The 23728-nt window shown below is 39.9% G+C and overlaps 2 protein-coding genes across 3 annotated transcripts in view; one reads left to right on the top strand and one right to left on the bottom strand.

Moving 5' to 3' along the window:
* The window catches only part of PRKD3 (protein kinase D3), a 43803-nt gene extending 27099 nt beyond the window's left edge, over positions 1-16704 (top strand). For both annotated transcript variants that reach the window (XM_041404454.1, XM_041404455.1), the window contains exons 10-19: positions 1191-1268; positions 2902-3178; positions 6280-6332; positions 6721-6793; positions 9746-9852; positions 10407-10568; positions 11040-11138; positions 11941-12208; positions 13105-13190; positions 13816-16704. In XM_041404454.1, coding sequence (XP_041260388.1) covers positions 1191-1268; positions 2902-3178; positions 6280-6332; positions 6721-6793; positions 9746-9852; positions 10407-10568; positions 11040-11138; positions 11941-12208; positions 13105-13190; positions 13816-13989 — 1377 coding nt within the window. In that variant the 3' untranslated portion in view covers positions 13990-16704. The remainder of the gene's footprint in view (positions 1-1190; positions 1269-2901; positions 3179-6279; positions 6333-6720; positions 6794-9745; positions 9853-10406; positions 10569-11039; positions 11139-11940; positions 12209-13104; positions 13191-13815) is intronic.
* Positions 16705-16882: 178 nt separating this feature from the next.
* Positions 16883-23727, bottom strand: NDUFAF7 (NADH:ubiquinone oxidoreductase complex assembly factor 7). Its single transcript, XM_041404456.1, has 9 exons — positions 23336-23727; positions 23167-23247; positions 21744-21854; positions 20561-20771; positions 20004-20062; positions 19187-19300; positions 18246-18389; positions 17765-17938; positions 16883-17381 (listed from the first exon to the last, which is right to left on the bottom strand). The coding sequence occupies exons 1-9, from the start codon at positions 23615-23617 to the stop codon at positions 17169-17171; spliced, it is 1389 nt and encodes a 462-aa protein (XP_041260390.1). The 5' UTR covers positions 23618-23727; the 3' UTR covers positions 16883-17168.
* Position 23728: the final 1 nt, after the last annotated feature.

Raw genomic sequence — 23728 nt, 5'->3', positions numbered from 1 at the left:
ATGGGGCAGATTTTGAACCCCTGAGTACCAGCCTTTTCCTTAATTTCTCTCCTCCAAAGTCTTTCCTGATTCACAATTTAATAAAGGGCATATATGTTGAAAGGAGGGGTTTACACCTTCGGTTTCACCCATTGTCCCGGTGCTGTCTGGGAACTTCTTTTAGTTAAATCCATTATTGATCTAGTTTTCTATATCTAACTCCTGTAGGTTGACTTAGCTTCTCCTGGAGTGAAGTGATTTAAGCTCTGCTTAAATATGGCAAAAAAAAAGGCTTTGCATTTAATTCTCCTGGAGTGAAGTGATTTAAGCTCTGCTTAAATATGGCAAAAAAAAAAAGGCTTTGCTTTTAACATGACAAAATTTATAAAATAGAAATATAATAGAATAATATTTAAAACTTTGTCATCCTAAGTTAGGGTTAGGGGTCTTGGGTTTTTGTCCCAGAAAAATAGAAGTGGTTTTCTAACTATATGAGCATGGTGCAAGCAAAGTATCTTACAGATACTTTGATTCATACAACCCTATTAGCTTTCTAAAAGCTTCTTTGTTTTGAGGAATATTCTTCTGCTTAAATTACAAGACAGTTATATACAACAGTTAATCTGTGTTGTTTTTTGGTGGGGGAGATTTCTTTTTGGTGGGAACTTTCAGCAAATGGCTATATAGTGTGTCTTGTGGTTTTGTTTTTTTTTTCCCCACAAAGTATTTTTTTCATTTGAATCTCATAATGTGTCTGTTTTGCCTCTATATTGATGGAAGAATTAAGGACTTAGGCTTGTTCAGTGCTTGAACCCTTGCAATGTAGGTATGAGAGCATAAAGGGAGAAAGCGTGACTCCCACAGTTGTTACTAAATTTAAATAATTCAGATTTTGTGAGAATACGCACCTGGAGTAAAACCTGTCTAGTAACTGTTTTTTCCTATATGAGGTAACTCCTGTTGTCACTGCTTTTGCTGTAAGGTAAGTGATATTTTTGCTAGTTTTTGGAAATAATTTATTTATTTCCATTAATTAAGACAAAGTCTTTATTCCCAAAGTTTATTTTTTCATTTCTGCAGTCTAAGATTACGGTAGATTAATTTTGAATTATTATCACAGTAATTTAAAGCATTTTTTAATTTAAATACTGAGGTAGCAAAAGCCATATGAGAGGTTTATTCCTTATGTAATTGTACTGTGCATTTTGTAGAGAAAAAGACATTACTGGAGACTGGACAGCAAATGCCTCACACTATTTCAAAATGAATCTGGAACAAAATATTATAAGGTAATTAATGATGAGTAATAATTATGTTTCACTTTATTTATTCAGTGCTTTATAGATATGAAGTCTACTGTGAGCAGTTTATGTATTATCTCCATTTTCCCATCTCTTTTTGAATCAAAACTGTGACCAGGTTAATTGTTGCCCAAAGCCTGTAAGTGAGAAGGACCAAGACTAACTCTGAGAAGTTGCTTGCAGCTCCTGCTCTAATTCCCTTGAGTATGTCTCTCCTTACATTTTTGCATGTACTGTTCTCCTGAATTACCTGGTATATTAAGCTTTCCTCACAATTTCTTTGAGAATTTCTTTGGCCAGTTGAATGAAGGCTTGGATTTTTGTGTTCTCTGAATAGTTTGCATGCTTATCTGTTTTATTTCAACATTCCTCAAATTCAATTACTCCCTACTGTACAACTGAAGGTTTCAAGTAAGATTTACAGGAAAATTTACTGTGTAGCCTTATGTTTATATAAATGAAGCTTAGTGTTTTGTCAATGTAGGATTGTGTTTGGTGGTGGAATGTTCAGAAAATGCATTTGAATGTGTAAACAGGACTTTTCCCTTTCTTGTCTTATGCCTTTAGGTGGGGGTCCAAATCTTGCAACTTCTTCCTTTATAACAACTCTAAGATCAAGCCTTTTCTCTGTACACCCAGCTAAACTTGCCCAGATCCTTTTCATCCCTATCTTGACCAATGCAGTCTCTTCTCAGACCTCTCTGATACTTGTATTGCCCTGTGCATTCAAAACACAGCTGGTAAAATATGTTCCTTGCTTGTTGCTCCACTACGTCACTGCTTTTAGTCCTTTCATTTGCCCCTTTGCATCCCTTGTTTTAACTGCTTAGATCTGATTGTTTGTCTTGGCTGTTAAAGTAATTCACAGTTTTTGCCTTTACATTTATTTGCTTTTCATCTCAATCAGCTGCTGTCTCTTAATCCTCCTAATGCCTGCCCAGTGTTTATCTGCTTGTTCACTACTCTTGCAAGTGACCTGCACCTCCACCTTCCCATGGATGTGGAATGTCCTCCTCCACCTAGTGTGAATGTGAAACCATTTCTTCCTTGAGATCTGTTCTCTAATACTCTTGTACCATGGTCTTAAACTGACCAGGTAGAGGATAATATCTGAATGCAGATAATATCTGCTAATATCTGTATGAAAGAGAATCTTTACCCATAATGATTCTGATGCACAAAGCAGTGCTTACTGATTAGTGTGTATAGCTGCATCCTCTCCTTAATGTTACTGCTTCATTTTCTCTCCCTCATGCTCTTTTCTGCCTAAGCTGTATAAACTGCAAGGGGAAAATGGTCATTCTCTATTTGTGCATCACTTACCCATGTAGTGGGGGTGTGTCTCATGATGAACATAAATTTAGTTTGAGCAGAAAATAGTAGTTGTATAGAGAGAACTGTGGTGGGCCTGAAAATCTGTCTAGGCTTGTATATAGGAATTCAGAACACCTGGTGTTCAATGGTCATGTGCTGTCCAAATTTGTTTATGAAGCTTGGTGTTTTGGTTTTGTTTTTTTGATATATTTGATTTGGTTTCTTTGCAACGCTTGCAGTTATGGGTGTTAGTATATTAAAATATTATGTGCATTTTCATTTTTTAATTTTTAATATCTTTCTTCAGGAGATTCCACTTTCAGAAATTCTCCAGGTGACTCAGCCTCGAGATTTTTCACACGTGGTGCAGGGCAGCAATCCCTACTGTTTTGAGATCATCACTGACACGATGGTGTACTTTGTGGGCGAGAACAATGGCAGCGCTCATCACAGTCCAGTTCTTGCTGCCTCCGGAGTTGGACTTGACGTAGCTCAGGGCTGGGAGAAAGCCATCCGCCAGGCCTTGATGCCAGTCACTCCTCAGCCTAGCGTTTGCACTGCTGCAGGACAAGGAAAAGATCACAGTAAGCAGGCAGACAAGGCTCTTGTTCATATGCTGAAGCTGCTGATGGTAGTGATTCCTTTGGGAACAGTGCTTATTTAGAGTGAAGTATTGTCTGTTGGTTATCTGCTGAGTTGGGTTCATAATTTTCCATGAGTCTCTAAAAAGTGACCCTCAGGTTTGTGGAGGGTGGGCAAATCCTTTAATCCTTTGTAGCAGAAAGTAGTAAAGAATCAGATTTACAATATGAATGCAGAGTTTTGTTGTGGGACCACTAAGAACACATGCAAATGTAAAAATGGAGTATAGATTAGATATTTCTAATATACATAACTAAATATATTTAGATTATATGCATACACTTTGAAAGAACCAAACTTGGATTTTTTTAATGTTAGTACCTATATATGATTATATTTTAAAAATTCTCTGAGATGTCAGTAGCTAAGGAGAAGAAAAGGATTATTGTTGCTATGTAAATACCATCAGTATGTAAAAAACTTTTACTAAGCTGTGGGTAGTTACAAAAAGTACCCTGTTCTTCTTTTTATGCACCTTCCCTCCCTTTTATCATCTGGCATGGGATTATGTTCATTATCAAGGCTACCCTAAACTTATATATTGTTTTCTTTCTTTTAAGACATCTCCTTGTTCCTTGCAACAACATTTATTCTCATTTGGTACTGAGATTTATGCTTTCACTTTTTAGTTTCCTTTAAAATTCCAGCTACTCTTTAATCTCCTTGCAGAAAATTTTCTTTTGTAGATTCTGAGATCAGTTTCTCTGTCTCTGATGTCTGGCTACTCTGCATCAGCAACAGTTAAGAACATGTAAATGCTAGTCTGAGGTAAAGGCACTTCCTTTGAATGCAGCAATGGTCTAAAATAGTAAACTATGAAATGCCAGTACTGGCATTGGTACTTAATTACAGTGAAGAAACATACCTGTGAGATGGTACCTCATACCTGCCTTTATACATACATAAAATGCCACTTTTGATATGGAAATTTTAGTTTCATATACATATATATATGTATGTATGTATGTATATATCTCTATATAGATACACCAAAATTCTCTTTGCTTTCTAGCATCTAGGGCTTACTGTTGCTGACAGACTTGCAAAGACACTTGATTTTTCCAAAACAAATGGTTTTTCAGATATATATAATAACATTCCATTGACATTGGTAGGGAAGAGAACTGCAGTGGTAGATGCTGAGAGGAAGTATTTTAGTATGTTTAGGATTCTAGGAGTATAAGAAACTACTGTGAGTTGGGGAGTGGTATTTACATAATTTTAGACAACTCAGGTTGGTTTTTAAACTGTCAGAAGGCCAAAAAATGTCTGTTCATCCCTCTTCTTCCTGCACTTTGTGAATCATGAAATGTATCTCAAGAGCCCTTAAGATAATTAGATTTTAATTTTAAAAAAGTCTCAAATACACGCTTTTAAATGAAAAGACCAAAGGAGGAGGAAGACATTGCTAGTGCTTTAAATACTTGCAGGAACAGAGAATTTGTAGCATCAAAGGGTCCACAAGGCACTATCTAGTTATTGTATACCCCATTGTGGCCAGAGGTAGTTAGAAATGAGGATGTTCTCCCAGTCTGACCCATGGCAAAGAATCCTTTGTAACCATGTACCTAGTTTAGTGTTTGGGGTGGGGTGTTTCTTTGTGGGGTGATTCTGAGCTAAAATAACAAAGAGACCTGTCTGCTGTGGAGGGAATTTACCTGCTGCAGAAGTTGTGTGGAATTTTGGCATTACTAATTTCATTAGAAGTGACTGCTTCTTAGCCCTTACTCTTGCACATTTCAGACCCTAGAAAAATGGATTTATTTGGAAGGAATCATTCTTTACCTCTGAGTTATTTAGTATTCTGTAGCCATCTGTGGACAAGAGTTCCGTGTGTTCTGTTAAACACTTTGAAAACTGCATCTTTATTTTCTAGTTACCTTGAAGCAGTTTTTGTTGACCTTAGGAATTTTTTTGTCCGACTTCTTTATTGTTTTCCCATATGTTCTGTACGGTTACTTCAGTACTGACTTGACTGTAGTCAATAATCAGTAGGCATCTGCAAGACTCAGAGTTCATATTTCAGATGCAGACTTCAGGGTGTCTTTGAGAATTAGTAATTGTTCCTGTTTTGTCTCTGTAAATTTCTTCTTTGAGGTAAAGCACAGGTGGCAAAAATCAGGCATCTTTTTTTCTCTGAATTCTCTTTAGGATTATAAAGGCTCTTTTCAAACTGCTAGTTTATAGTGTGTTTTCTAGCTACCTTGTAGATGAATAAGCTCTTTTTGTTCTTTAAGTTAACATAATATCACAGAATTGTTAGGGTTGGAAGGGACCTCTGGAGATCATCCAGTCCAACCCCACTGACAAGTCAGGGTCCTGCCTGCCTTGGTATATCTCTTCTTGCCTGTGCATCAATGTTATTCCTGTAATGAAAAGTTCATGTCAATGTCTGCTGCAGACTGAAGGATTCTTTAGCTGATACATTTACTTGGAAATTACACTTCCTGAATGTGCCCTTATGTTCCAAGGATTGATTTGCTTCTGTAGTTTATCCGTGAAACAAAGGTTTTGGTGGTTTTTTTTTGGTTTTTTTTTTTTTTTTTAATCTTATGGGCTTTATTGCCTTTTTACTTATCAGTTATTCTGTTACTTGGTTTCTTTGATCTGTTTTCTTTTCTTATACATTAATTATGTATTTCTTGGTGCCACAGAAGATAAGAAGCCACGTTCATTTGACTATGAGAGATCTACCTGCTCCTCTTGCCTGTATTTTTCTTTATTGCTACCAGAAACCATTGTTCATTTAATGAACTATGATACAATTACTAGTGCTTTTGGTTCTCCAGCTGTCTATTGCATACACACTTGTGTTGTTCTACTGTTTTTGTATCAGAATAGGACAAAAAAAGCAAAACATTTAGGGTTATTTATCTAATGAGTTCCAGAGTATGAAGTTTCTGCAAAACAACACTAAAAATCATTTCACTGATACTGGGTTAGAAGTCAGTAAAGGGTTCTTGTTGATTACTATTTTTCCACTCTTTTTAGAAAAAGTTTGCCCTTTTTATTTACTTACTTGGCTTTATCTTCTTTATTGCAGAAGAGTTGTCTCTAAGCATCTCTGTTTCAAATTGCCAGGTCCAAGAGAATGTGGTGAGTCATGTGCATTGTATTACAGTGATGTTTATTTATCTGAGTATTACAAAGTAATTGGTAGTAGCAGTGTCTGGATGAGAAAGCAGCACCAGAGCACTGTAGGTAAAGAAGTCCATGTTATATGCAGGAAGTAACCTACTTATCTGCTATGGCTGTTAGTTTTTATGAATGTGTGTCCCTGCTTTTGGTGCAGCTCAGTGGATCCTTTTCAGGAAAAGTTTGTTGTGTTTTCCCACTCCTCAGTGTAATGATGGTACCTTTTACAGATTTTGATTAATGTCAAATATAATTACAGCCTAGCCAGTAATAACTAATGTGAACATTTTAATGTCTGAACATTGTTTTAATGACTCCTGATATTTGTGGTTTTTTTTTCATGCATTAGGATATCAGCTCTGTGTACCAAATATTTGCTGATGAAGTGCTGGGTTCTGGTCAGTTTGGTATTGTATATGGAGGTAAATTGCATTGTGTTCCATTATGCATTTATTAAGGTAGAATATCTGCTTGATAAAATTATCCTTTTCACACTTAACTTAGCTGTATCTAGAATGTCTAGGTGAAGTCAATCTTGTTAAAAGTTGTGTTTGGATTACTTTGCTGCATGTCTCTGCAGTTCTATGTACAGTATTTCTTACAATTAAATTCTTCCATTTACAGTTATGTGTTGGCATCCTAATCAGTTTAGAATATGTGTTGCATTTAATACAAAGCCATCCAATTTGGCCATGTTTTATGATTTTTTAAAATTGCAAATTCTAACACTGTGTTTTACAGCATTAGAAGTCATGTATTTGCTGTCAGTTATACCTGTTTTGAATTACACCTGAGAGATGTGGCCAAAAGCAATTAGAAAAACACATAATTTTTTGACAGTATGCATGCAAACATATTATTGACATACTTGATGTGTATGAAATACTTGATGTGACAGAAATTTCTGTCAGCAGGATGAAATAGAAAGAGGTATTATTTGCCAGGAGTGTTAGCCCTAGATTTCAAGTCTAGTATTACCACCTAGGTTTTAAAACCTTCTGTTGCAGCATATAACTTGTTTTTAGTATGTCATCACAAAAAAAAAGAAAAATACTAGAAATGCATATGAACTCTGTTTCTATCTCTCTCTCTCTCTTTTTTTTTAATCTCGTGTTATATCTCAAGTGTTGAGAAAACCACAGACCATAAATCTGGAAAGAAAGAAAAAGTCATAAGTAATGATTTACAAGTGGTAATCTTTCTGCTTCTGTCACATTTTCTTTCTAATCAGGAAGTAGTGTGGCTTTGATTTTTCTCTGTGTCAATTGTGTAGTTAGATACTTTATTACTTCTAAACTGCTTGGTGGAAATGCAGTTTGGTCTGGTTTTACATCACTCTTGAAAGAGGTCAGGTTTTCTGCCCCCTCTGTATTTCTTAAAGCATAGTGTGCATCAAAATGTCCTCCCTCTCTTATGAATAGAAATTAACAAATGCAGACACTTATTTTAATGACTGGATTTTATTTTTCCTAAATTGCCTTGTAGGTAAATTTCAGTTTGGTGTTTTGCAAGATTCAATGCTTACAAATGCTTGTAAGTGTAATAAACACTTACAAAAAGCTTTCATTGATTTTTTTTTTTTTTTTACTGGATAAGGGCTTAAAATATATAGCATATGCTTACTTCTTAATATAAAATCACAAGCTGAAAGAGTATGAAAAGACAATATAAAAGACTATGATTTTGCTGGCTCTACACACTGCTTAATTGTTGCTGGTATTTGGAGAGACTAGATCTGATAACTTCTGATATTGGCTTATCTGCACCTGTGTAGTCATACTGAAATAATGGTAACAGTTAATGGAAAAATTAAGTTGCTTTCATTGTTGTGGGGTTTGGATTGCATTTTTATTTTTTGTTGCATTTTTTGTGTCCCCCATTCTTGACAAACGTTTTCAAAATTGCAAATCAAAAGTTGTAGGATATAGATATCCAACTCCTGCATCAGTGAGAACAGTTTCCCTCAGCTTTTCCTTTCAAACTTTGATTAGTTTGAAAGATCTGAAAAAAGGGAGACAGAAAAAAACTACTCATGACATTTTCTTACTGATGTAAAACTTGCACTGAAAACTGGCTGGCTGTGTTTTGTTTCACAAAAGGAATTTTCAAGCTGCTTTTCTGTTACTCTTCATGGGCAAGTTTTAGCTATAGTCTAGCTTATGTAGTTAGATGTTTTGTTAGATAGGTTGGTTTGCTTTATATTCTTTAGCAATCTAGCATTTGCCTTCTGTGTTTTGCATCTAGTTTGTAATTCATTGTATTTGTGCTTCATTTCAATATAATTTCCTTTATCTGGTGGAGATAAGCCCTTTATTCATGATGATGTTGAAGGCAGATGTAGTAGTTGCTTGGCAGAGCAGCTGTGGAGCAGTTCCTGTGCCCTGCATAAGCCCTGGCCACCAGTGCTGACCAGGGAGCAGCAGGGGAGGCTGGCTGGCTGCTGAGGTGTAGCTGGGCTCCCCACAGCAGTGCTGGTAGAACCTTCTGTGACACTTTCACTGTAGCTGTGTGTATCGTCCCTTCACCTAAAATGGCTTCCAAGCCCTTCACTGAGCAGATGAAGATACTTTTCTTTGGTGCAGGCTTACTGTTCTGTCGTAGTTTAGTATTAAATGTCTCAGATTTCCAAGGTCTTGCAGTGTGTGATCCCATTAACCTCTCTGATGTGACTGAAAGAAGCCAGCTGTGAAGAAGCTGGGGAAGCATTAAGAGCTCCTCACTTCGCCCTGGACACAGCCTCCCTGTGTATTGCAGAACGCTTCTCATGGAGCTGATGCAGGTTGCAGTAAGGAATACTATGTGGTGCTGTCAGCATGGTGTTTTTCTTACCACTGCCTCTTGTTACCACAACCTTTTAGAGCTTTTTGATCGCAGCAGACTGCCTTGGGTGTTAGATGTGTTGCTGTTCTTTGGGCTACTTGCTCTCATGTTCCCAAAGAGTATTTGGTGTGTAATTTCCTGTGCACATGGAGCCCATAAAAGTATTATGCCACTACAGTGGGTGTGTAGATCTGTCTTCACTTTGGCCTTGAATTGTTGTTGATTTTACAGGAGAGGCAATATTTTGTGGAGTAGTTATTACTTGCTTATATGGACGTCCCTTGCACAAGCAAACCTTCACCCAATACATGGAATGTCAGTGTGTGTGTACCTGACAGCAGAGTGGTAACTGGTTTAAGTTTAAACTACAGAATTCCTGTCGAGGTTGATCACTTCTTTTACTCATATACCATTTGCAATTCTAAATATAAATATGGTAATATTGTACACTTGACAGAATATACTGGTTTCCCCAAAAAGGAATTTCTGCCGTAATGTTTAATAGCTATGAATTACTTCTATCTCTCGATGGCTGACACTGACTTTCTGTTCAGGAAAACACAGGAAGACTGGAAGAGATGTGGCTATCAAAGTCATTGACAAGATGAGGTTTCCAACTAAACAGGAAAGTCAGCTTCGTAATGAAGTAGCCATTCTCCAGGTATAAAAGTGTTTTGGAATCATGTTGGAGTTTTGTCTTAAATAGACCATTAATGAGATTTTGTATTGTGCGTAAGTGTTCTGAATTGATTTTTAAATCTACATCTGTGATTTCTGAGTACTTTTGGAAGAGGGAATCTTATAAAAGCAGGAACTCCAGAGTATTTAATAGAGTTGATAACTTGGGGATGATACCTACCCCACTGAAGCCATGTATTTTGGCTCCATGTTGACTCCCTCAGTATTATTTTCTGCTGTTTTCCACTACTAGCTCCTCAATCTTTGAGTATTATTCTTATACTCAATAATTTGAGTACAGAACATGCATCAACTGTAAAATTAATCATTTGAGCTAAGTTGTATTAAACAAGTTATCCTTAGTAGTTATTGTGTTCCATGGGTTGACACTTGTTTTGAGCTATTTTCTTTCCTCAGATTTTTTTTTTCAGCTTTATTTAACTGGGTTTTTTTTGATTTGGGGTCAGCATTTCTGTGTAATTCAGGCTATTTCGTACCGTTTTATTTTAGTAATGTACCTGTGCTACTTTGTTTTAGAATTTGCACCATCCTGGGATTGTGAACCTCGAATGTATGTTTGAAACCCCAGAACGAGTCTTTGTTGTGATGGAAAAGCTGCATGGGGATATGCTAGAGATGATTCTTTCCAGTGAGAAAAGTCGACTTCCAGAACGAATAACTAAGTTCATGGTCACTCAGGTGAGCAGTCAGTTCCTCTGCTTTGAGAGGAAAGGCTAGATTTGGGTTTTGTAATTATAAGATGAGAATTTGGAGGAGGAGTGTTCTGTACTGTTATTTAAAAGAGACAGCAGAGAGAGCTACACATCTAAGGGAAGTTGAATAAACAAGAAAATAACTTTGAATGTTAATTACGTTAATTTTTTTGGCCCTTGTTTCCCAAGACTTAATGTTATGGACATCTAAAGATGAATGTAAAAACAGTAAGCATTCAAAAAACAGAGGAGGATGTGGGGGGGAAGAAGGTTGGGGAAAATAAACCTGCTTGTTTTCAAGTCTTAGTAGGCTGGAAAAAAACAGTATTTGCACAGTATATGTGGGTTACTTCTTGAGGACTATGTTGATAGAAATTGCTGTATTGGTTAGTTGGTGTGTCTTTTGACACTTCTGATCTGCTTGAATGTATTCTGAAAGTGTTCTTTCATTTTGTAGATACTTGTTGCTTTGAGGAATTTACACTTCAAGAATATTGTGCACTGTGATTTAAAACCAGAAAATGTACTACTAGCATCAGCAGAACCATTCCCTCAAGTGAGTGAAGATTAAACAATACTTTTCATTACTATTCATCAGGTTTTTTAAAAGTAATATTGACACTGCTGATTAAAAAGTAATCTCTTGTGGGATTTTCAATTGACTTCTAGAATTACTTGAACTGCATGTATTGTAGTCGTCTCTTTTTTCTCCTTGTCTCACTAAGTGCCTTTAGTGCATTGCTCTTTCTTATACTCTGAGGAGGGCTTATTGACTTGGGGTTACGTGTTGAACTTGATCTGGATCCTTTTATCTCCACAAGTGCCTGCTGTGTTCAAGTTAAGGACCACAGGATCATAAAGATTTGAACACTGGTGCATGTGCCAGCTATTAATGCGTTTCACTGGGATGTTCCGTCAAGAGCTGGCTGGCTCTGAGCTCAAGCTAAAACTCATTGTTGGATTTCCGTGTAGCCGAAGCCTCCAGCTTTAAGAATATGATTAAGAGGAATGTGATTTGGCTGGGATTCATGTGTGTTTTTAACTTTGGTTCTGTGCCTTTTGAGAGAGAGGATTCACTTCTGAAAATGAGCTGGGTTTGGAATAAAGATATTTCTTCCTTATTTGCACACTTGTGGCCATGTAATACACAAACTGCCTCAGACCTGAGTCTGTGCAGGCCCAGTTCAGATCTTGATCTGAAGCGTGGCTGATCTGTATGCTGCAAACCCAGCAACCTAAAACCTTAATGGACTGGTTTACATGGGGTTTGTTCTGTTTGCCTACAATGTTTATGTGATGGCAGAAAGGGTGTGAGGTCAAGCAGAGGTTTCTCAGTTTAGAATGTGCTGCTTTTGCAGGTGAAGCTGTGTGATTTTGGCTTTGCACGCATCATTGGTGAGAAGTCTTTCCGGCGCTCTGTGGTGGGCACCCCTGCGTACCTCGCCCCTGAAGTGCTCAGGAGCAAGGGCTACAACCGCTCCCTAGACATGTGGTCAGTAGGAGTTATTGTCTATGTGAGCCTCAGTGGCACATTCCCATTTAATGAAGATGAGGATATCAATGATCAGATTCAAAATGCAGCATTTATGTACCCACCAAACCCTTGGAAGGAAATTTCTAGTGAAGGTAAAGAAATTAATTTTCGCTATTAGAATGTTTGTGTATGTAGGTAACACTTGCAAATGCTTAAACGTCAAGGTTCATTTAAGGAAGGAGTGTGAAAATTATTGATAGTTTTTTAGTAGACTATGCCAAAGTAGATAAATATGAGTTAAATATATTTGTGCAAGATAAATTGTGGAATATAATGCTTTAGATAATTTTCAGGGCAGGGGAGTCAGGAGATTTAGCAAGAAATGTGAATTTTATGTATGATGAATGGGATGAGTAATCTGACACTTCCCAAAAGTCCCAAAGTAGTTAATTCATGTGTGGGTATTTGCTGAATGCTGGTATATATTTTATCTGAGCTATAATCACAGAAACGGCTCAAAGTTGCATCTGGAATTGTAGTGTGTACACTAGGAAGTGTGGATTTAAGTGTCAGGTCTGAACAACCTAGAAGTTTACAAAGCTGGTTTCTAGAGCTCTTCAGTGCCAGCTTTGGTTATATGTTGTTATCATGTTTGGTTAATACATTATTAATACACAGGTAGATGTGGAAGGATGTATACAAAAGTATACAATAGTGGAAGTACTATATCATTGTGGAACACAGGATTATGCTTAAGCTTTTTAGGCATATCTGAAAATCACTAAAATCAGTAGGGAAAAAGATTAATGAATAACACAGTAAAGCTTTTAGTGTTTCCATCAAAAGTAGGGGGAACTTACCATATACCTATATTGTAGCCACATTTAACATAAGCAAAGCTAAATATAAAATTCAAGAGCTTGGTTAAATTTAAAGGAATTCAGTGTAGGATACACTCACACATAAAAAAAAAAATTCTACTGCAGCATGTGAATGATGATAGAGGTAGTTAGTATTTAAACAAATAATTTTTGTTGTTCTTTGCCAGCCATTGATTTAATAAACAATTTGCTTCAAGTGAAGATGAGAAAACGTTTCAGTGTTGACAAATCCCTTAGTCACCCATGGTTACAGGTAAGCCCATCTGCCTTTTCCACTATGTTTATAATGGGTGAATAATTTATTTGGCTGAAATCCTTCAGAGGCTTATGAAAACTGCAAGTGTCACATTCTGTTAGCAAGCATTTGTGAAGGCTTGAGCATTTCTGGTTTTAGCTTTACATTTGATGTGCTCCAGGGTTCAGACCATCTATGAGTGCCTTCTTTCCTCAAGGGAAATGTGTCTTACTGCCTCTCCCACCTTTCCCTTTCTGTCTGACAAGAACATGGGTTTACTCTCCTGGCTTCCCCCCTGATTGTGGGCAGTGATGAGTGCATGGAGCCCTGTGAAATCAGCATGGGGACAAACATTGTTTGTTGAGTGCTGAAGCCTGGTGTGTGCGGTAACTTGTAGTCCCCCTTAGAAAAGATTTGTTTGGAATGGAGTTTATCTGCTGCTTTCACAACCTTAGATACTAGTCTATTTAATTTTGAACTATTCTTTGTGGACAGTGTTGGAGCTTTTTTTTTTAACAGATCTTGTTGGTTGTATCTTGTGGCTATTTACACTAAAAATGGACACAAAGTGCAGAATTTATCTGTGGGAATGTACTATCACTGTTTCTTAAAACTGCTTCTTTAAATCTCTTTTACTCCTTAGGATTATCAGACTTGGCTTGACCTCAGAGAATTTGAAACACGCATTGGAGAGCGTTACATTACCCATGAGAGCGACGATGCACGCTGGAAAGAACACGCTTACGAACACAACCTCGAGTACCCCCAGCACTTCATTATGGCTCCCAACCCAGATGACATGGAAGAAGACCCTTGATTTGTTCATTATGCTAAATTGCAGCAAAGAAGGATACTCCAGGCAGAAACTGAAGAAAGTGGAACAGCTATTGCTGTTTCCAAATGCTGTACACATAGTTTGGTGTGTAAAGCCCCAGAGGATCCTGCATTGCCATGGGAATAGACTGTTGTCTGCAAACTTTTCCCCATCCCTGACTTTAACTCTGAGAAGTTACTAGGCAGTGGGATACACAGCCCTGTTGGGTAACATTTCACCGAGCTGGGTGGCTACAAAGCCATTGCTGAGGTGTAGTGTGTACAGACTGAATGGTTTGTGTTTTTCAAAGGTTTTTGTTTTTTCATAGCCTACGCAGTAAGAGTTTTGTAATGGTTTTCTAATCCCTATTTACTAGGCCATAGAGGACTGTTTTCTGTTACTTAGATACATCTCCTGTTTCTCAAACTGTGGATGGTGAAGAGACTGTATACCTTGGCTAAAGCAAAACGTGGTGGTTTAGTTGAATACAGCTTCATAGATGAAGGAATAATTTGCTGCTGTTTAGACAGTTAAATATGTGTGTCTTGGCCCTAATTGAACTTTTAACAGATAGCAACCAAAAAAAAGGAAAACCCCATAACTTCTTACATTCCTCTTGAAATGCTGGCTGACAGTCTAAGGAGATGACAGTCAAAGCTGTGCTAGGCTTTTATTTTGTCTGTTGAACAAAGCAATAAGCCACAACAGTGCGCTGCTGTGCAAGGCTGGCACGCCATTGATACACACCAAAGGCATTTTGCCTTAAAACTACACAAATAATGCAGAGAGCACACAAGACTTGATGTAGCATATCCTTTCACTCTGGAAGACCAGCTTCTAGCAGAAGGATGTGGAAAAATAGGGAAAAATACATGCAGCTTTCTTCTGTCGTTTTGAGTAATAAGATTTAAAAATTTTTCTAATATTTTTCTAATTTTTTAAGGTTCCCTGGACTTACATCAGGAGTAGTTTGTAGCCTGCTAGCTTGTTATGTTAACTCTGCTCAAAACCTAGAAGTAACAGTGGATACCACATCAGCTGTTGCTTCTGCCAGGGCAGCTGGATTGTAGGAGAAAGGACTTTGCCTTCCACCTTAACCTGCAGCCCCTCCCATCCTCTTTTTTACTCAGCTCAGAACTGTTTAAGCTGAATGAAGAGTTCAAAAGCAATTCCTAACTCAGTTTTTACTGTGCACATGCCTCAACTGAAGGATTCCCAACCACTAATTTGACTTGTGGCACAGTAGAGGGGAAACAGCAGTGTTCTTTGGAAATGATTCCCTTGGACAGTTCAAGTAAATGGCATTTCAAACAAGTTTGAGGCCATAATGCTAAGTGCAAATGGAAGATTTTTTGGTCTTATTAAAAAAATGAAAAGGGTGAAATCCTTTTTTTGTGGGGTAACAGTGTTGTGCTCCTGGAGGGTGCTGGATGGCTGTATGCATCCCTGATGTGCCAAGCTACTTAACTGGAGCTTAGTTGGAAATATTTCTAAAGTACTGATACAGGCTTGAACTAAAAAGGCAGTGAGAGGCTTTGGGTTATCTCCTCTCTCCTACAAAGATTTTTCTTTTTTAGTTTGTGTGTAGATAAGTATTTTTTTCTACTGTTTTTATTCAGGTAAGGAGACAGGTGAGCAGATTTATAAGTTGTTAGATAAACCTAAAATGTTACATGGTTAGTTCAGAGCTGGCAGCTGCTTGCAGTAGCAGTGACCTGGCAGTGGTCAGTGGCAGCTGCAGAAGGATGTGCCCACAGGTAGGTCTGGGTCTTTAACTCACTCTTTCTTTTCCCACTGCCCTTTATCTATCTGCCACTGCATTTCGTAGGTGTCTGTGTTGGCAAGGCTGAGCTCTGGATTCTTAACCCTGTTTAGAGAGGGTTTCAGGACTGATTGTTCCAAGAGGCACTGCTTTTCATCTCTGCAACCAATCACCTCTGGCATTGGTAGTTTGCTATTTGCCCGCTCTTGGCAAGGAAAGCAGTGCTGTTTTTCAACTTCCAGTGCTCAAGTGACCAAATTTCAGTGAAGCCATTGCTATATTCCATCCTAATTGTAATATGTAGATACAGTTTGGTTTTAAACTTCAGATTTTTTACTTGAGCTGTTACTTCAGGTTTACCTGTGGGTTTGTTGTTTGTGTTGTTGTAAGGGAGGAAATAAAGCAGCTCAGTCACTTGAAAAAGCACAACAGGAATAGAGGAAGGAGGGGACAATAATGAAGTAGAAGGCCTGGCTTTTGTCTCTCCCCATGAAGTCTGCTCTGCTTCAAAATATTATATGAGCTATTTATTCTTCAAGTTGTATTAAAATAAAAATAATGCTGTTGGCCTTTGGAGGAGATTGCCTGATCATATGCAGACTTATGGAGCCAGACAAGAGAAGCCACAAGCAGCTAGTGGTCAAGAAACCAAAAAAATCAGGCTTACATTATGAGTAAAATTCCTAGAGTAGTAAAAATAGCTGAGTTTTTTATTCCCTTTTTTCTACCTTTACTGCAGACTTTTACAGCAGTAGGTTACAGTGTTTAATACCCTTACCCCTAGATGAATTAAGTTGCATTCATTCAAGCAATAGTGCTATGGTGATGCTAGAAAAAAGCTCATGTAAAATTTATAGCCTCGAAATGACACTGTCAAGTACTTTTATATTTTTATACACCCTATTGTTTGTAAATATCCTCTGGTAAGCTTGAAAATAAAATTTATTTCCCTATCAGACTCGTTCTTTTTATTTACATGAATTCTCTCCTATCAAATGTCATTAGGAGTAAATGGTTTATACTTTCTTGTTTGTGGATTTATTAAATATGTCCTGCTGTGGAAATTCAGCCAGCAGGAACTCCTTTTACGTGCATCCTGTCACTGTTCTCTTTATAAAAATATCTTCAGAGATGTCAAGGCATCTTGATTTTATTCAAGTACCAAAGCTTGAATACATTTGAAGTATCCTTAGTGCATGTTTGTTACTGACAAGTTTTGATTCCACTAGTAAATATTTCACTCTGTTCTCTCATAAGACCCCCAAACCATTGTTCATTCTCTGCTCTGTGTGCTGGTTTCTGTATTTGCAGTGTTTTATTTCCACTCATACTGCTTTGAGTAGGTCAGTCCAGAGGTTTGGCGTGCTGCACCAGGCTTATTTGGAAACAGCCATCACACATTTTGTGACAGTATTTGAAATTACTTTAGTAACAGTTCATTAAATCCAGCAACAGGCGGTAGGGGAGACTTTGATTCTGGCTTATCCTTCTTGTCAGGATGTACAAGTCTGTGGTGAGGCAGCAGGGCAAAAAAATTAAAACAGTCCCCCATCTTCTTGGGATTCATCAGCATATCATAGCTGTGAAGTAACTGCTCACGAGTTGCTGTGTCACCTGAATTCTGCAAGAGCACCTGAAAAAAAAAAAAAAAAGCAGGTTAGAGCCCCTCCTGCATTCCTATAAATTCCTGCATACCTGCAATCCCTTCTTGCATCCTTTTCACTTAACGGTGCTGTGATGGTTGGTAGAACTGGTGAGATCACTCACTGATGGTGGTCCACAGCCCAATACACCAATGCAAGTTTTGCATTAAATGCTCATAAATATAATATGATCAATTTATTTTCAGGGATCTGGAGCAACTTACATCTAGCAGAAGCAACTCTCTGATCTCACACCTACATTCTATGTTGAATAACTTCATTTTAAACCCAAAGATTTTTACTAAAGCTCTTGTGCTGCTTAAGAGTATTGCCTGTGGATTGGGAGAGCTCTACAGCTGTGAACATTTTGTACCTGCAGTCGGAGGTCAATGCCCATGTTCTTTAAAAACTCCCTCTGTTTTATAGGGCCTAATGTAGCTGTTTTTCCCTGTGCCATCTTTCGAAGGTAGCTGAAATCAACATCTGCTGTCAGGTCTGCTGTACCCGGAGCACTCAGCACATCGTGAAGTTTGTGATTCCGGAAACCCTGAAAATGAAATTGGAAGATTACATTCAGCTGTAGTCCAACTATGATAGCTGGGGCCAGCAAAAATTAAGCTGTGCCTTTGAGTGGTGACCACAGCAAATTATACAAGGAAAATTTGAGATAAATGTAGCAAGAGCTCAGATTACCCGCTCCATCTGACGGAAACCCTTCTGGGTACTGACTAAACAAGAATTACTCAGTTTTATGCAGTTTTTGCTATTATGCCCACCTATGAACTTTCTCACAAGAACCTAAGGATAAAGATAACAGAGTCTTTTGGCTTATTGCTACAGGGCAAATGCCTTACCCGGAAAGTGTCAGTTTTGGTTCCGTCGTGGCCGTAATCTGCAACCAGAGCAGCCCCACCATCCTTCTCTATCCGAGAGGCCAGCCGCTGCACAATGACACCGGCCTCAGGACACACTTCCACGTGGTCTCTTGTTTCTTCTGGCTAGTGCAGAGTCCAAAGACCACAACACCTGTATTAGCAGAGCACAAGGCAAGTATCCCTGACATTTGGTGTCTTGGGGCTGTTGCTCTGCTGGGACACGCAGGTACAGGAGGTGCATTCTAGGCTACCTATACTGCCTTGAGCTAGTTTTTACTATCACTCATTCTCAATTAGTATTTTCTGAGTGCTGGATTTCAATCCTCTCTTCAACAACCTGTAGTCAAATGCAAATTTTTCTACCAAGAATATCTGTATCAGGGGAAACTTCCTTACTTAAGGAAAATAGTGCTTCAGCTGTGCACACCCTTCTGAGAGGCCTTGCTCTGTGAGACTTTGTAGCTCTGTTTAATCTCCAGTACTTAATTCTGTAGCTTTGAGTATCCAGTGCACTTCAGGAAGAAACCACAGCCACTTTCCATTAAAGGTCAGCCTTAAGTGGCACTGAGCAGGCAGCTGCCCTGAGTACCCTGCAGCAGGCTGAGAGCCTGGCTGGGGCAGGGCACTCTTGAGATGGTGATGCCACACACACAGTGGAGAACTCTGCCCGTCACTTGCTGCCTCGGTTTGCTGAGACATTTTGTGTGTTCAAGCTCCTGTTTTGCAAAGTTTGATACACGTGATCATTTTTGTGCTGTAGTTTCACAGCATACAAAGCTAAATGTTTGCAGAAATTTTAAGCTCTATTCATTTACAGACTGAGAGCTCTCTTCTTGCTGTCAGAGTAACTGAGAAGCACTAAATGCACTTGAAAGAGTCAATAAAGGTGTAAGGATGAGCTCTGGTAGGCATAACCTCACCTGAATAAAGTTTTGTGTCGCAGGGGTCCTGGATGGCGACAGGACAAACCGCAGCTGGTCAGGAACTTCTGGATCAATGTCAACCAACACCTCACGCCAGCCTTTCTCGGTTCGCTGTTCAACGAGCCCAAGGGACTCATGTTACACTCAACAGGCACCACAGCATCTTGTTCATTTGATTGAACTAATATGTCAAGCCTTTTCACAAAGGTTTTAGGAACAATACATTGTTAACATCTACTACTCATTCTTTAGAAAAAGCTTGTGGTGGACTCTCATCTGCAGAGCCAACAAATACAGGTTTAATTATACTTAAAGGGAATGAATAATGCTCTGAAGAAACATGCTGCCTCTTCTATTGTTCTATTGACAGTGCAACACTTAACTTATCAAAATGAAAGATTTCATTCCACTGGTGATTTTCATAAATTAGCTACTTCTGAATCATAACTAGCCTCTATTTTGCTGCTCTCATTACTATTCAAGTGAAAGCCCTTCAGTCTTTTGTTAGCAGTATTACACAAAATCATGTGGAAATTAAAGTTGTGTTAATGTAGTATAAGGAATAAAAAAAATAACCTTGAGAGTTATTTTAGCAGAAAGAAATCCTTAGCTTTCCTCAAGTTTTTCCATTCAAAAATAATTACTAATTTTACAGTTTTGAGCTAAATTAAGCCTTATTTGTCCAATGCAGATAGAATTATTTAATCACCAGAGACAGGTCATGTGACTAGTTTGGCACCTTAATTCTGCTCTTCCTCAAAGAGAAAAAGTGTTTAAGCAGATGGTCACAATTAAAATAATGATCTTGCTATACCTGAAACTTATGTATTGGCAGGGCATCAAAGAACTCATGTGCTAGGTAAAAGCTGTAACCTGTGGGGAGGTTAAAAAAAAACTCCATTAAATTATTAACATTTCCAGAGCAGTTCCCAGTTTAAAATATTTTAATGATTTTTAATGAATTAAGCTAGTTAATGCAGTTGTGAAAAAAACATAATTACTTCCAGCTTGCATACAATTAAGATGCCATTTCTACAGCTAGCTCTAGCTTCCAGGCAATGAATTTTGGATCACTATCTTGTGAAAGGAGATTCAGGCAAAGCCAGTAAAGGGTTTTTTTTTCCCTCACCAAGAAAATAAGAAGTCAGAATATAGGAAATTGGGTAGCTATCCCCAAATGAAGGTAGACAGAGTAGGTAGCAGTGATGAAAATGAACCAAGATCCTGCCTCAGACTCGTGAAAGTAAGAACAAATATGTATATAACTACTTTTCTGTCCAGTGTGAAGGCTAGCAGAGATGCCCTCTGCTGTCAAAAGCTGTCAGTGAAGGAAGGGCACCCTCCCTTTAATGAGGCATTCAAGCTCCTTACCTGGTGGCACATCTTGAATGTCTCTGTACCAAAAAATGGGAATTCCAGTCTTGCTAATGCCTTTCATGTAAGCAGACTCGTCCTCAGGGCTTGGCTGTACCTTCCCTCCTGTCAGCATCACTGCTTGGATCTCGCTGAGTTTGGGGCTCACTTCTACCAGATGAACAGAGACATCACATTTACTAAGAACAGAGTGGAGCTGCTTGAAGACCTGTAAAGGCAGATGAATTCTATTAGGTGCAGTCTTGTGCTCTGTACATTAAATGTTTAAGTATTAACCGTTCTTCTCACTATTTACTATTCACTATTAACTATTCAAGATAAAAGATTTTAGTTGGCTTTCACTAACAAAACAATCTCAGTGAGAGACACTGCATTTTGCTCCTCCAGTAGGAAGTGTGAGTTTCTTCATAAATCTTAATAAAAGCTGCTACACTTCAAAAAAGTTGGCTGTACATTACGGGGCTGTACGGACAACAACATGAAATGCTAATTTGGAAGAGCAGTAGCAGCTCCTCTAAGACCTGTAGAAGGTCTAGCATTAGAAGAGAAATGGTTCAGTTTTCCCTGCCACCTTGAAGAAGTGTTTGATATTCCACATTTCACCATTTTTATTAACATATGTAAATAGAATAAAAGTTCTTATGTGGTGCTAAGTCCCATTAGCTATTTGTTTATGAATCAGCAGCATTTTAATAAAGACAGCCATGCAGGCATGACTGAACACAAAACATTAACTCAAAAGAAATAAGGCCTTGAAATGCCCAAAGGAATTAACACAATTTCGTTCTGTGTTATTGTGCTCCCCCGTTCTGTTCCTTGCACTAAGGCCTCCATCTCAATTACACACAGCAACACCTTCCTAGATGGTTTTCAGTTTGGATAACATTTCCCTGCACAGAAATAATTTACAATGGAGTATTCCTGCCCTCCCCTTCTATCCAGTGGTGTTTGGAAGGTCACAGGCGTGTCCGTGCAGCGTGCTGGCTCCTGGTCTGCTTCCACCTGAGAGCCCTGGTCCCAGAAACTCATCCATTCTAATCAGAGTCTGAGCTGCCAGCCTGACTGAAGAGATCTGGCTACCTGGGAAGGGTAAACCCTGACAGCAAATCATCTTCCCTTCAGATTTCACTGTAGCTGTGGAACACAGCCAGAAACACAGCACACGGATGGTTTCACCTACCCGCAGGATGTCCTCGGTGAGGGTGCCCCTCCCTGGGCCCAGCTCCACCAGCTGGAAGGTGGTCGGTTTGCCCATGGCCATCCATTCACTAATGTACCATATTCCTATTAACTGGCAGTGAGAAACAACACACAGGTTACAGCAGTAACTTCAGCACTCGGGCAAAATCACGCCTGTCTTTAGTCTGATAATAACTGAGATAACATGGCAACATTCTCTCTTGATATTTTAAAGTTAAGAAGAATTATGATACATAACATCACATTATTGGCTTTAAATATTAACGTTGGTCATTGATTTCTGTCAGCCCAGCAGAAGCAACTCTCTATCAGTAAAACTGAGGAGTCTGTTCTGGCTGGAGCAAGAACTTTCACCTAAATGCAAGTCACTGTCCAGGTGCCTTTGGAAATGTTCCTGACAATGCATTTACCAAAGCATCCCTGAGAAGAGGATTTAGCCAATCTTCACTTCCGGAAATGATATACAAACCAGAGTGAGCCAGACCAAACTCTGGAGATTATTTTTGAGGAGCATTTTCACACTGGAGAATCACCATAACTCTTTTTATTTATAAGCAAGTTCTATATGAAAATAAACAGATGGTGTTTCAGACAAAGGACTTTTACAAAAACAAAACCCCCTTTCCTCCCCCAAAACCAATTTTTCTCTTGGGAAAAAACTTGAACCTTATTATTGCTACTCCAGTATTTTGACACTGAACACTGGCTTGGAAATCAGTTGGGGTGGAAACTGGAAGGGATCACATTGGGCCATCTGGACCACCCTCCCTGTTCAACTAGGTCATCCTAGAGTACCTGGCACAGGATTGTGTGCAAATGGTTCCTGAATGTCTCCAGTGAGGGGAACTCCACAACCTTTCTGGGCAATCTGAGTGCCAGTGCACAGTAAAGATCTTTCTCATGTTCAGGTGGAAGTTCCTGTGCATCAGTTTCTGCCCATTGCCTCCTGTCCTATTGCTTGTCAAAAGCGAGCAGAGCCTGGCTCCATCCTCCTGGCACCTCCCTTCGGATACTCCAGGCATTGATGAGGTCCCCTCTCAGTGCCTCTTCTCCAGGCTGAACAGGCCCAGCTCCCCCAGCCTTTCCTCATCAGAGAGATGCTCCAGAGCCTCAGTCACCTTTGTTACCCTCCACTGGAGTCACTCCAGGGGCTCCATGTCTCTCTTGTCCTGAGGAGCCAGGGCTGGACTCAGCACTCCAGATGTGCCTCACCAGGGCTGGGCAGAGGGGCAGGATCGCCTCCCTTGACCTGCTGGCAATGCCCTTCCTAATGCACCCAGGATTCCATTGGCCTTCTTGGGCACAAGGACACACTGCTGGCTCATGGATGGCTTGTTGTCCACCAGGATTCCAGCCAGGCCCGCGTGACTGAAGTACAACAAGTAACTTAAGAACTGCGTTACCTCTCCGAACACCTGGCTTATTTCAGGCGAGGTGATGAAGTCCCCGCTCTCGCCGACGCCTCCGCGCCGCGTGTAGTAACCCTGCGGGGGGCAAGCGGCACAGGGGCCGGGGCGGCGGTGAGCGGGGGCCGAGGCACAGCCCCCCCGGCCCGGCCCGGCCCCGCCGCACCTGCCCGGGGTTGGTGAGCGCCTCCCGCATGTACTCGGCCACCGTGACCGGCCCGCAGGCCCGCAGCTTGCGCGCCAGGTGCCGCAGCATCGCCCCGTCCCCGCCGGCCGCCTCCGCCTCGCCGCCCGAGCAGAGCCGCGCCGCCGGAGCTGCGGGGAGCGGAGGGGAGGAGAGCGGGGAGGAGAGCGGGGAGAGGCGGCGCTCACCGCGGGGAGCGGCGCCGGGACGGAGGAGCCGCCGGCGGCCCGCCAGGAGCGCGCGGCGCGCGAGCGGCAGCACCATGGCAGCGGCTTCCCGCCCCTCCTCCTCGGTCTTCCTCTTCTTCTGCTTCTTCCTCCTCCTCCTCCCCGCCCGGTCCCCGCCGCCCCCGTGAGGCCGCGGCACGGGCCGGAC

This window comes from Onychostruthus taczanowskii, unplaced genomic scaffold (assembly GCF_017590055.1).
Source record: "Onychostruthus taczanowskii isolate IOZ18803 unplaced genomic scaffold, ASM1759005v1 scaffold21, whole genome shotgun sequence".
Lineage (NCBI taxonomy): Eukaryota > Metazoa > Chordata > Aves > Passeriformes > Passeridae > Onychostruthus > Onychostruthus taczanowskii.
The sequence above is the reverse complement of the archived record's forward strand: the minus strand, read 5'-3'. Positions and strand labels throughout refer to the sequence as shown.